The 14465-nt window shown below is 33.1% G+C and overlaps 1 protein-coding gene and 2 long non-coding RNA genes across 3 annotated transcripts; all 3 read right to left on the bottom strand.

The window, feature by feature from the left end:
- Positions 1-1480: 1480 nt before the first annotated feature.
- Positions 1481-2741, bottom strand: LOC123674195. The gene is made up of 2 exons (XM_045609108.1): positions 2591-2741; positions 1481-1798 (listed from the first exon to the last, which is right to left on the bottom strand). The coding sequence occupies exons 1-2, from the start codon at positions 2600-2602 to the stop codon at positions 1580-1582; spliced, it is 231 nt and encodes a 76-aa protein (XP_045465064.1). The 5' UTR covers positions 2603-2741; the 3' UTR covers positions 1481-1579.
- A 1745-nt stretch (positions 2742-4486) lies between these two features.
- LOC123674196 lies at positions 4487-5552 on the bottom strand. Its single transcript, XR_006746605.1, has 3 exons — positions 5538-5552; positions 5063-5267; positions 4487-4786 (listed from the first exon to the last, which is right to left on the bottom strand). It is a non-coding gene; the product is annotated as an uncharacterized LOC123674196 (long non-coding RNA).
- Positions 5553-9300: 3748 nt separating this feature from the next.
- LOC123674197 lies at positions 9301-12881 on the bottom strand. The gene is made up of 2 exons (XR_006746606.1): positions 12172-12881; positions 9301-9578 (listed from the first exon to the last, which is right to left on the bottom strand). It is a non-coding gene; the product is annotated as an uncharacterized LOC123674197 (long non-coding RNA).
- Between the last annotated feature and the right edge of the window lie 1584 nt (positions 12882-14465).

Here is a 14465-nt window from a genome sequence, read left to right on the forward strand (position 1 = left end):
AATATCAAAACTACTGTCGGTGATTACTAGCTGAATTCTTCATCATTATCGAAAATGAAATAGAAAAAATATTCAGTAGTTATATCCTGAGTGCTTGCCAAATATTCGATCATTTGGCAAGCACGAGGGGTATATGAACGACTATTTCCCGAAAAGAATTTCACTCAATTTTAATTGTAGGGCTGAAATATTACAAAACGAAAAATTATTAATTTTGAATGAAAAGCTCTGTCAACCAATATTTTTTCGATGATTTAAAATGTCACAAAATATTCACTTGAAGCACACGTGCAAATACCCGGATATTTTCACGCTGCATTGATATTCAGTTATAATATGTTTATTTAACGGAAAATAAACTTTATTATTATTATTATGAGAGCGCAACTCGAGTGGTATTTGCGAACTACGTCTAGTGAAGAGATTCATATAATCGAAATATATTGTCTATGCTCGAGTTAGTATTCGTTCCGATTATATAACGAATAACTTCAATAACTATAACCAAAGCACTGCATTTTGATAATTCAATGACATTTCAATGACCTTGACTTTTATTATTTTGGCGAACGTCCAAGAATGTTACCATGGAAATGATCCCAATATGGCAGGAGGCGAAACACCAAAACGATTATACCACGTCGTCAAGGGTATAACTACTCATCAATACGACGTAACTATTGGAAATTGCTTCAAAATCTTTAAAGAGTAGCTTCGAGATTGAGGTAAATTGACAACAGCACAAACTCTGAAGTTTCTGACTGGTGTAAAAGAAGCATGAGTTATTATGGAGAAAAGCAAAAAACCCAACCCTTCCAAGTGAGAATATGTGTGGTGCAAATATTCCCTAACATGACAACTAAAGTGTGGTGGGCAACCGTCGTGTTGGAACTACAGATTAAGTCAAATTTCCAATGGTACATCTTCCAAGAGTAAGGGTACATTGTTTCTCGAAAAATACAAATAGTTGGTGCCTTTAGTTGTTACACTATAACAGGAATTTTTTCTGATTAATTTTATATTAAGACGTTTTCATTGCTTTTTCTAGGTATTTTAGCTCACAAATAGTAACTTATATCAACTCAGTTAGTGAATTCAAAACTGAATAATATTTAATTAATGAACTGATTGATTATTTTCAGCCGGGTGTGCAAAAAGCAAAACGTGAATTTTAAACATTTTTTTTTCAGAATCCCTGCATATTTTGTGCTATTTTTTAGTGCATCAATTGAAGCCATCATTCAACAATATTCACGGAAAAAACTGTTCCGAAAAGTATTTAATTGTACCTACGGCATGAGAGAAATTATTTGAAGTGAAAAAATTCAACATTTTCATAAAATATCGAATATCTCGAAAACTGTAAGACATTCATGTGAACAATTTTTTTAACATCAGATCGAGCACATTCTGATCTACATTCCGTATTCGTTCGACGTAGTCTTTTTGGGACACCCTGTATACTGAAAAAAAAAATATATTGTGTTTATGAATTTATTCCGCAAAAAAGAAATTTACATAGGAAGAAACATAATTTTCGTAAAACTTAATACGTATCAGTAACAATTCATTTAGACATTCAAACAATCACAGCACCAGGTTGAATAGCTCCATAAACGCTTGGGTAGACACCAGAGTAACCTGAGTAAGGCAAAGCGGAGTAAGGAGAGTAGGCCAAAGGTGCTGAGTATGCCGAGGAGTATGCGCTGTAAGCGGCGGCGGCTGGAACAACAAATTGGGGCCTTGGTTCTGGTGCAGCGAATGCTACTGCGAAGAGAGCGAAGGCAATGAGGACGATCTGTAAAAAAATTAATTTTTAATTGCTGAATAAAATTATTATTGGTCAGTATCCAAACTTATTTTTGAATGCAATTCAAATATATCTAACATAGAATGGATGTGTCACAGAGTAGCAATCTTACTTTTCAAAAATTGCTTGGGTAGGTTAATATTTCACGAAGGAAATTATTGTCCAACTCATTGCTTTTAATTCACTGTGTTTCAATTTGTGAGATATCGCACATTTTCATTAGTTCATTCTCTCTTTCCATATAAAACAACTGAAAAAATTGAGGTTTTTTTATATGTATATTCATCTCAATATAGCGGAAATGAAGAAACCTGACAGAATATTTCCATTAATAAAATTTTCGAATTAAATACAACAAAATCAGTCATATTTCTGGTAATTGTAAATTGTGAATTTCGAAAAATTAATTTTGTTCTCGAATGAAAATGCCTGTAAGTCAATTGAAATGAAATTGATGAATCAAGTATTTATAACCAATTGCAAATATTTTTGAAATAAAGGGCATTTGTTGTGAAAATTCACCATTTCCAAGGTTCAAAAAAAATATTTGAAATAATTACAATCAACATTCAAACCTTTCGATGTCCTACGATGCATTGAAAATTATTTCATTTGTCTTTTATCAGTAATATACCTATTTCCATTACAAAAAATTTTAGTTCCTGGTTACATAGTCTATGATGTATTCTATAAAATTTACACAGTTTTATTTCTAGACATAGGTGGTTTTTTAATTTTATGATGTCAAATGATTCAAAAATCGAACACATTAATACTCACTTTGGCAAACATTTTAGTCGTAATATTTGATCGGTTCGAATCAAACTATGATCAAGTCTATTCTTTCTCAGCTTTTATACGAATGCCGATAAGAATCCTGGGCGTCACTTGCATATATGATCACCCATTTTTGAATTCAGAATTGGACCAACGCCCACTTGAAAGACTCGTAAATCTTAATCGGTCCGATTGATTGTTGTTTATCAATAATTGTAGGTAAATCAGTTCCTGGTTCCCTAAGTATCAAACTAGTTTTTTGCCATTGTTTATTTGATGATCTCATTTTCCTTCTTGTGAATTCGAGTCATCTGTCTGATTAATTCATTTCGCCATTTATGTATTGGTTTTCAATGGAATTTTTTGTAGTACATCTTTAAATAAGTATTGTCTATGATATTTTTGAAAATGCATCCGAGGGAGCAGCCACTAGTCGTGGGTATCTTGATGAAATTTTAAATAAGTGTAAATGTGTGTAATTTTTCTTGAGAAATATCAATCAATCAGAATTTTCGTTTTTATAAAGATGATTAACTTGATAGGATGTCATAATGGTTTTCTGGTGAGACGTTCTCAACTAATTTTATCTCAGGGAATTTTGGCGTTCCATCCCATAACTACTGGATGGAATCAAGTAGTTCCTACCGTATACATCTCTCACTTCCATAGCGGAGTCTGGTGACGTAAAACGGTTGGGTTTATGTCCCAAGGGGTTAGGGATTCATCAAGCCAAGTAGCTTGACATTTTAACCAACTACTTGACTTGAAAATCAAACTTGTGAAAAATTACATACTTGAGTTTGACTTGACTTGATTTCAGATATTTATGCTTGACTTGATATCAAGCTACTTGATATTACTTGAACTTGATATGCACGCGTCGCACGGCATATATTTCTGCAATCTCGTGCGCTCTTAAACACCATAAGGGGATTCCTCGAGCACCAAGAGACAGAAGTATTCGCTAGTGTTACTTCATCAGTAGTTTTCTCACATTTCTATGAAATCTATTGAATAAATTTGGGTAGTTCCAGGAATCTGAAGGCTGAAGCCACATTGAAAATATAGGTTTGAAAAACCATTGAAATTAATTAATATTTTTATTAGATATTAAAAGACTCGCAAAAATAGAATATTAGAAATAGGAAAAATATATAGAATTCATTCAAAAAATATTACACATTTACATTCGAAAAAGTATGGAAAAATTCGAATTCTGGGAGCATTAAAATTTATATTCTGTATATATATAATTTGTATTCTCCAAGAAGTATGACTACTGTTAGGCATCTTATTTGCATGCTTCCCACCAAGTTCTTGAGAATATGCTATTTCTGGCAGTTCTAGCGTCAAGGGTTCCCTGTAATTGGTCTTTCGATTTTTAAAATGGATACATCAATCTTACATCTTGAAAAATCCCAAAAATGAAAATTTTTCATCCAAAAACCTCGAAGTTATTCTTGTTTCAGCGGAGCTCTATTTTCGATTTTTTTTTCGAATTTTCCCGCTCAGAGAGAATTTTCCAACCAAAACTGAAAAATGTTACATCAAAATAACTCGAAATTTTCTAAGGAATCTATTTCTGCAATAAAAAAATGCTGTTCTAATTTGAAAAACGGAAGTTGACGTCATTTCCGGAAAAACCGGAGGTGCTCATGCCTTGAAAATATTTTAGATTTCATCAGCATCGTGAAATACTTATAAGTGCTGAATTTCATGAAAATACGTTCAGTAGTTTCCCGTATAAATATGGGTGAGGTTCCTCGTGAAAGACCCTGTATATGTGTTGTGGGTTTCATACACAATGGAGGTATGAACCATGGGTGATGACAATCACTGAATTTTAATTGATGGGTAATATAGCTTCTTAAGAATGCTACTTTTCGAATTAAAAACTCATTAAATATTGAAATGTTTATTCAAATCGAATTTAGCATGGGTTCCTAATAAGAATTTTACAAATCTAATGATCATCTTTCAGAGGTATAATCCATAGCCCAAGTTGTTCAAACCATTATAGTAGAAATTTGGTGCATAAGGAGTATAACCATATGAATATCCAAGATTATTGAAACCCAAATTATATCCTATTGGGTTGGGTGAGGGGTAGATCAATGGATTATATTCTGAAATTATTGGCAGCTGTGGTTTTGGTTTAGGTGCAGCCAATGCGCAGACCATGAGGGCGAACAAAGCGATCTGAAACAATAAAGTGAAGAAAAATTAAATGAATTGACCTAAAAAAATTGTTGATGAATCGAAATGCATAAAAAATATCAAAATATCGACTAATAATAGGACGCTAAAAGAACTTTGCAATTATATGATTTGATATGTTTTTCTGAATTTCAACCTTCTACTAGGATATTCGATGCCAAGTAGAAAAATATGTGAAGAATAATGATTATTCAAAAAACTGAAATAGGTTCTATCTATTTTTTCAATGAAGTAAGAACAATGTTTCGTGTTTCTTACCAGTTTCAACATGTTGATGATGTTTGTAAGGTATAACCGAACTATGATTCTTCTGAATACTGTTTCAACTTATATACTCCCAAACTGCATATGGAAAGGTGTGGTCAGGAGACATTTTCAATTACTTGAAATAAAAATCTAGAAGAACTCTGTACACTCAACTGGTCACCCCATTATAAAAATTTAATTCTCAATCCAACCAGTTCTGGAATGTGAAACAAGAAGCAGACGAATAAACATGAGCACTGATTTTTATTTTCATTTGAGGCGTCATTATATCATTTTGCATAGTTGAGTAATATTTAACGGTTTTTTTTCAATATATTTTGCCGAAACGAAGTATTTAAGTCTAGTAGAAAACAAAAGAAAAAATGAGGCCTTGAACTTATAGAGATTTTTTTGATAGTTTTTCTACACCAGTTATTAGTATTCATTTTCTTCATGTTATAACCAATCTAACAATATCAATACTAACCTTACTGTTTTTGGTGGAAAACAAATGAATGAAAGCATGGATGTGCAGAAATCGACTTTTTAATATCTTTATTTATCAGATGAATACAACAACAACACACATAATCTCTAAGGTTCGAACCACTAACGATTCTTGCATATGAATTAAAATCAATATATTTATGAATTAACCAAGGCAATAACATTATAATTTATATCAAACGAATCTAAAGCGAACCACCTGTGGTTGAGCAGACTGAACTGGTTCTGATCTCAAGATCAAGTTCAATAGGACTAATACGGGGTCATGTAAGTTCAATGCAATATTGTACATAGGTATACAAACTGAAGACTATGAATAAAATGAAATGCATGTTTAAACGGTTTCAATTAAATCTTAAAGCAAACAGAGCCTTCTACGGGTAGGTGTGTAGTGTCAAATTAGACAATAATTCAATATTTGAGTTTTTCCTATTTGATTATTCCAATGATATCTTAATATTAATAAAAATAAAAATACAAGGCACTTAACTATCCGTTTCACAATTTTTAATGAAAATATATAAAATCATGTTGACATGCATGTTTTGGGTTTCATCCCATTATCAAAATTTAATATAAAATAGTACAGGTACACAAGTACCTATAGATTACTAGGTGACAAATGTTAAAAATGTAGACAGAGGGTTTCACCAAGTGATAAGCGGAGAATCAATTTCGATTACCAATGATAATTATTTCAATTTTTCTATGCCTCTTTGGGACATCTGAGGAAGTCAGTGCTTCGAGTTAGGATCACAGATTCGAATTTGGAACTTACTCTTTGAAACATTCAAAGCAATAGTGTTTCCCATGATGAGCAATTTTATTCAACTTTTTTCATTAATGAACCTTTGGAATCGGACTGAGAATAAAAAAGCTAATGATATCATATAATCCATAGGAAATTCAAGAAGAATAATGGGTAAAAATACTCAGCACCGATATTTGCGTGATCATATATTCGATCGGGTTGGAATTTTGCTAGTATATAAAGTATAGAGAGTATATAGAGTATTTTAAGCTTCGTGAAAAATTTTGAATAGCATATTCAGAACCATAGAAAATACGATAGAACAAAAAAAATATATAATTTCAATGCAGATCATACCGAATTGAAATTTTCTGTGCCTACTTATAAAGAATATCTTCGTGCAATATTTCCAATTGATAGCGGCATAAAAACCATATAAAATTCAAGCATAATATAAAAAGCACTAAAGTCAAGTCAGAAGCACTCTTGGATGCCACAGGTCATCACACGAAACATAATACTAAACAATACTTGCTTCCATAACAACGAAGTAACAAAAAAGTATCATCGAATTCACTCAATGATTCAAAAGGAACGTACGAGGAGAATTTCTTCGAGACTACCCACAAATCACAATCCACATCCTATTTAAAATCAGAAAAAATGTTGTCTGAAACACGTCCGAAAACACCATTTTCCATAACTTGTGTTCTTATGCAGAAATACGTTCGTTACGAAAAATTATGCTTTTCCCAACTGATTGCACGAATAACTATTATCCAATCGGTTACCAAGTTTGAATAGGTACTTATTAAACTATAACGTTGAAAGTACAGAACATTTCAGTTTTGGTGGTATCTTTCATGACTTTCATGGCCCAGAATGCAGTCTTGGGACCTATTTTGTTTTTTCCATTCTTTGTGTACATACTCATCTTAAGTGCTCATTATTACATTACTACATTATTACCACTTCAATCTTAAGAATCGGTCAGTAAGATCGTTTGAAAAAAATATCTCTCAGAGTTATAAAAACATTTGTTAAGAGAACTGTGGTTGTAGTAGAGAATGTTCAGTTTCTAGTCTATCTGAATTAGAGCACCTTAAAGGATCGTCATCACATTGGAATTAACTATTTGTACAGACATTAACAAACCTAAAATTATGCAACAGATGTTTGAAGGCTTTTTTTTCTAAATCACATTGTTCTTTCGGATGGTCTGCACTATTAATAGTAATATTATAATCTCTTAGGTACCTACATCTGCGTAAATGAATATATTACATAGTTTCTGTAAGTATAGGTGAAAAACTAGGAATGAGAATATGTTTTCTTTTGCAGTAAAAACTTATCCATTTAGCAGGTTTTCGAACGACATATCAAGTTTTGTGCTAGCTACTTTCCTTCTGCTGTAATATCATGGCTAACATGATGACAATGAAAAAGACGAAAATACTCAAACTTTCCTTCGCTCTATTTCAGAGCCTTTTTCGATTTGATAGTGAGATAATTCTCATGGAAATTATAAATTTCTACTAAACTTAATATTTCATATAAAACAAACAGGTACCTATTTTAAAAAGATAACCAAATTTGATTATTGAATACAAAAAATGAGTGGAACAGATGAAAACATTAAAATAATTGTTCAAAATGTCCTCTCCTTCGTTCAATACATTTGCCACATATTTTTCTTGTTGAATTCAACACTCTTGGATGTTCACTACGTTTTTGACGCTTTCGTTCACACAACGAGTGGATTCTTTCAATAAATCTTCTTGAGCCTGAACGCAAATTTTGTACATTTTCTCTTTAAAGTGTTCCACACATAAAAATCTAAAGGGGTTAGATCGGGGCTCCTGGGTGGCCATCTAACTGGATCGTATCTTCCGATCCACCTCATTCCATAATGTTTGTTAATTCCGCTACATTCCGACTATTATGGGCCGGGCAGCCATCCATCTGAAACCAAACATTTTGTCTGGTAGCCAGAGGCATTTGGTCTAATATACTTGGTAGGTTCTCTATGATAATATTTTTTATTTCTTCAGAATTGAGAAGATCTGTAAGAAAAACTGGACCAAAAAGTTCGCCACTCATCAGTCCCAACCATACCTTTATCCTTAACTCATGTTGAAAATGGGTAACAACAGTCGCATGTGTGTTTTCCCTTTTCCATAAATGGCTATTTCGAGTAGAAGGTGGTAATTGAACTTATTTGGTTTAATCATTTTATTCGGTAAAAATAACTAGAATTTAATTCATTTATTTATAAAATATTGAGTTTGATAGAAATAAGTATTTCCATAAGAATTATTTCAATATCCAATCGTAAGCAGCTCCGAAATAGAGCAAAGAAAAATTTGATTATTTTCGTCATTGTCATCACATTAGACATGATATTACAGCAGAAGGAAAGTAGCTATAGCACAAAAATTGATATGCCATTCGAAAGCCTGCAAAATGGAAAATTTTTTACTGCAAATGAAACATATTCTCATTTATAGTTTTTCATTCATAAAACGATTGGAAAGATACGACTTATTTCGCTCTCTTCCAAATATTTGTATTCACTACTTCACCATACTCGTCAGTAAAAATTTTTTGCCACTGATGACTGCTCATATTAAGGCAATTTGAATGAACTTTCGGAATATATGATCAAATTCGATGAGGATGCTGAAATGAATAAGATATAATTGGTTTCATGGAAAAAAGTGATAAATTCCGTGAAATCAAAAAATGTTAAATTGAATATTAACCACCAACACTTCGACCATGTGTTATATGACATTTTTTGTTGCGAACCATTTGTATAATCTTCCCTTGAAGTTAGGCCGTTTTAAAAGTATACTCCCTGTATTGCGTTTAAATCGAAGCAATCTTTTTTATTAACTATATATTGACAAAAATGTCATTACTGAAACTTGCCGCTATTTTCTTCTGATGTTCATTATAAAACGCTAAAATGAAATAATCTTGACAAAAAGCATATTTTTCAAATATTTATTTGTTTATTTGAGTTTTGTTCGGCTAGTGCCACTTTTCGACCGGAGGCCCAATGGAGCCTCCGACCTCCTTGGCCTCCTTGGTCCAGACGCCCCCTTCGGGCCGGAGGTTCCCTTGGGAAGGAGGCCCCTCTGGATCTGCGGTTGCCGACCGGTCGACCCGGGCCTGGACAGACGGGTTAGCGAAACCAAAATATCCACATTTCGGCGGGTCACCAACTCCAAATTTCATTAAAAAATTCAACGTTATCAAGAGCCATGTCTGAAACAAATTGTGAAAAGTTTTATATATTTTAAGATACTCATATGTGATTCGAACGAAATCGAGAAACGCAATATCTTGGTGAAATTTTCCCTTTAGAGACCCCATAATTGTATATAGGGGAAATGCGGGCAAAATGACATACGGTTTTGTTTTTCAATCATATGTTTTTAGTTATTGCAACAATACTTCCATTTTAGTGCTAAATACTAACTCTGGTTAATTGTTTTTAAGTATTATAAGCTGAAAATTGAATTAAACTACAAAAATAAAAGATATAAGAAATTATGTCCGTACACTAAGGACAAAATAACATACTAGTAATAACATAATGACAAACATAATATTTGAATGCAGAGTTCGAAAATATGAAGGTTTTGGTTCTCGAGACAGTAGCACGATGTATAAGACCAGTGAAAATACGGAATGCAACGCAGCCACTGCTCACCAAGTATGAAACGAAAAAAAAAACGTCATTGCAATAAATGCAGGGGTAGTCATCGACATCTTCATTTTTATTGTTAATTTGAAACGGTTCAGTGTCGAATTCTTCATCGACTTTTTATTTCTCAATGGCTTTGTTTTTTTACCACAGGATTTTTTTTATCATTGAATAATGTTTCAGTAATTTCGTGTTTCTTCTTCTTGGTTGGATTAGTTGCAGCAGATTTAGCCTTGGTTTTGTCAAAATAAGGCGTTAACGTGCATTTGTGAGCTTTTGGCTTTCTTATGCCTTGTCACTGAGGAAGTGGTGAAAGAATTTCAATAGGAAAGGATATCGTAGTTTTTACAAGATACATAGCAGAATTTCCGGTTATATCGCGTATGGTACGTGCAAAATGAGTACAAAACAACATGAAAATGAGCTCATTAGTTTCATGTGGAAATCAATCAACAAAATTCCATATTATTTCCAAAAATATATTTTCTTGACATGTATCGGACAAAATGACATACTATGTCGTTTTCTCCATCAGGATAGTATGTCATTTTGTCCGATACATACTTTTTATGATATTGAGGCATAATTTCAAAAAAAAAATTAATATTCATCTCAAAACTTATACATATCATTACGCCATAACAGTACCAACAAGAATACATTAAAAAAACAACGAATATTGTAATGACACTCTCCAGAAGCAATCCAGAAGCCAAGTGAACAAAAAAAAAATTCAACCGACCCAAACACATTTGTAGCTATTGCACCAGTGAAACAGACTGTAGGAGTGTAGGATGTCAATTTCTTCGCAGGATTGCCATCATCACTAGCAGAAACTGAATCACTGTAAGAGCTCGAGCTATACGGTGCCACTTTTGAAAAAATCTTAAAGTTCATTTTGTCGGCATATATCGTTTTGTCCGCATTTCCCCTAGGTATATATGAGATGGGATTTATCAAAATGTCATTGTTATCAATTAGTTTATCTGAATAAGAAATTCTGATGATACGGTCTCCCCAAAATTTGGCATGAAGATTCGAATGATTATTTTATTTATACAAACGAAAATTGAACTGAGTCAGATCTTCTGTACAGATATGCACAGCTTGAAATCGTTATTTTACATACAAATATAAAATTTCAATTTGGTCGGATATGTTGTCACCGAAATATCAAATTCAGTTTTGATATCCTATCTGAATTTTCTATGCAGTACCTGACGCAAATAACTTGATGCAACTGAATGGCACAAAAATTTAACAATTCAAGTTTTCACAATATTAATTGAATATTTTTGGTAGATAGCGAAAATTGAATTTTCTGAATTTGAAATTTTTACCAGGTAGATAAAAAATTTTAATCATCATGATGTTAATGGTTTTCGATTGCAATTTCTAATGTTAACTTTAGCAACACCATTTTAAATTCTAATTTTTTGCACTACTCTGCTCCAATGGCGAGAGTATTCAAACATTCTTGAGACATACCTACCAGATAGGTTGAAATTCGCTTTTACGCTGAAGAAGATCTTTCTGTTGATCAGTTTGTTGTGGATATTCTATAAAAACCTACAGTGTGTCAATTTGAAATGGTACCATTCTTAATTTCTCAGCCTCAAATGCAAAAACAGATGAAAGTATTGCTGGTTTCGACGATTTTGGGGATATGTTACAGAATATGAATGGAGAAAAATAACTTTGATTCGTAGGGGGGATATTTTTCACGGTTGGTTCTCATCAATCCATTGAACCCCTATGGTTGTGGAAACACGCTCAACATGAGATCTTCTTCGTATATTATTTCTGACTCGGGTGACACCATCGATATGAAATTAAGCATTGAGCTTGAAACTCTTAATTTACATCTAAATGCAAAATGTTGTGTCTATCGAATTTACAGATTTAGAATGACCAGAAAAAAAAAATTCGAACCACAACATTTGTTCAAAATTTAGAAAATAGTAGACATTCTGACGGTATAATAAAAGGATCTGTTCAGGGATGAACGTTCAAAAAGGGGTAGTGATGAGAACTCATGTACAAATAAACTATTGAAAATGTTTCGGTATTTCATTCATGAAACCAAAAAAGAAAATAATCGTCAATGGAATAATTATCTTCTGCTGTAAGTATGATAGATATTTTACTTACGATATGTAACCTCATATTGCAATCTATGGAAGTTCTTATGAAAATCAAATTATTTAGAATGAACGTTTTCGCTTTATTGCTTGAGTATACGTGATTGGATTTTTAATTCAATATAGATTTTAATGCTCAATCCAATTCAATATATATGGACAAAAAGATAACGAACTGATAAAAGGTATTTTCGACTTTATGGTTTCACGTTTGATTTAACAATAAAAGACACTTTTGCGCCTAGGGAAGTAAGCACTGTTTAATTGAGACTAGTCCATTTTCGAATCCGACCAGCGAATTATTGTGGAAACATTTCGATGTGCTGTCCTCAAAATTACTCTTGAAATTTTTTCATTCATTTATATTTTATTTCATCAACACCAATAATTATGATCATTAAAAATGCAAATTTAGAAAAACTTTGTGACTTAGCTGAAATGATTTTTGTGATGAAAATTCATATTAAGATGATTTCAAGTTGCAGGAAATAAAATTAATTTTAGCCTGTAGGTCTGCAGCGTATACAGGGTGGTTAAGAAAAATCGAGTAAAATAACGAAATTTAATTCTCAGAGAATTCAAACATTTTAAGACTAAAAATACAATGTATGGCCTCCACGGGCATCAATAACAGCTTGACATCTTCTTTGCATACTACACACGAGGTTGTTGAACATTTCTTGAGGAATTTGGTTCCATAAACAGGGCAGAAGCTCTCTCAGATCATTTAAGGATTCATTGTCAATGACATGCTTCCTATAGTGTGAGGCGGTCATATTCTCAGGATAAATCATTGCGCCCGTTGAAACATATCTCGGCCGATACCATATATCTACCCCCTCGGAATGGATGGACTTCTTGGACATAGCGACGATTACGGGGTATGCGTGAGATTGTCCTTACCCTTATTCTTCGAGAATCTGAAAATCGTCCATATCTGGATTCATTAGTGAAAGGGATACTACGCCAATGATCGTTCCAATTGATATGTTGCCTTGCCCATTCCAGTCTTTGACGCTTATGGTCACGTGTTGATAGAACTCCTCTTAATGGACGTCTAGAACATATATTCACCTCTCTCAAACGTCGTCTGATGGTTTCGATGGAAACTTGGACCCCATGGAGAGAAGATGGAAACTTCGTCGCCCACCAAGCATTGGTCTTTCCAACACGGAACCTGTCTCCCTGAACCTATTCCAAAGTCGAGATATCACACTTTGGCTGACTTGGAGCCTTTCCGCTACAACAACCTGTGTTAGGCCACCCTGTAGCATTCCGATAGCCCTATTAGCATCAGCGTTTGTTAATTTACGTCTTGGCATTTTCAGAAAACTCATTTCAAATCGAAGCCGTTGATAAACTGACTCCATTTCAAAATAAGAACATTCATGAAGCATAATAATATGCAAAGAAACAAACTTCAGAAAAAAGGCGACCAGATTGACGAAATGTCTCATACTGATTTCTATTGGATCAATTCAAGTTGTTTTTGAGTTTTAAATGATTTTACAGCGATTTTCTCGAAGATTACATGCTTTTCATAACGATTGAATATAATATCCCTAACTCTTGTGGAGCAGTATAATTCGGAGTATATAATTTTTTTTCGAAAAATTCATTATATAATAATAATAAAGGTCTTTATTATTTAGACATTAGTTACAGAAAATATATCATACAAACAAATAGGGCGAGGTTCAGTGTGGGTAATTGCACATTTCTGTACAACCCCCACCTGTTCTTACACCTAACCCAAAATTCGAGAGTGGCAATCAGAAAATAAGAAAAAAAAGAAACTTAAATTAAATTCAATGGAAGAATTCACCTTTAATGATAGTATATATATATATGCCTATTGATCATTCATGAGCTTTTTAAACAAATAAGATTTGAGCCTGGCTGAGGAAGAATGCACGACATTACTAGGCAGGGTGTTCATAACTCGAGTAATCTGATATGTGAAAGAAGACTTGTACATCTCAGTCGAGTGCATAGGAGGAGTGAGGGCGCTTTTAAATCTTACGTTGATGTTATGAACGTCTGTACGAAAAGTTATTTTGTTATACAGGTAAGGAGGCTTCCGAGTTTTCAAAATTTTATGATATAGACAAGCACGATGCACATACCTTCGGTTTTTCATATTAATCCATTCATTTAATCTCAGGGTATGAGAAATTGGTTGACGCCTTCTTATCCCGAATATTAACCTCAAGCAACAATTTTGAAGCTTTTGGATCCGCTTCGCATCCACAAAACTTATACGAGGGTCATATACCACATCGCAGTAGTTCACATGGGAAAGTA

Source organism: Harmonia axyridis, chromosome 2 (genome assembly GCF_914767665.1).
Source record: "Harmonia axyridis chromosome 2, icHarAxyr1.1, whole genome shotgun sequence".
Lineage (NCBI taxonomy): Eukaryota > Metazoa > Arthropoda > Insecta > Coleoptera > Coccinellidae > Harmonia > Harmonia axyridis.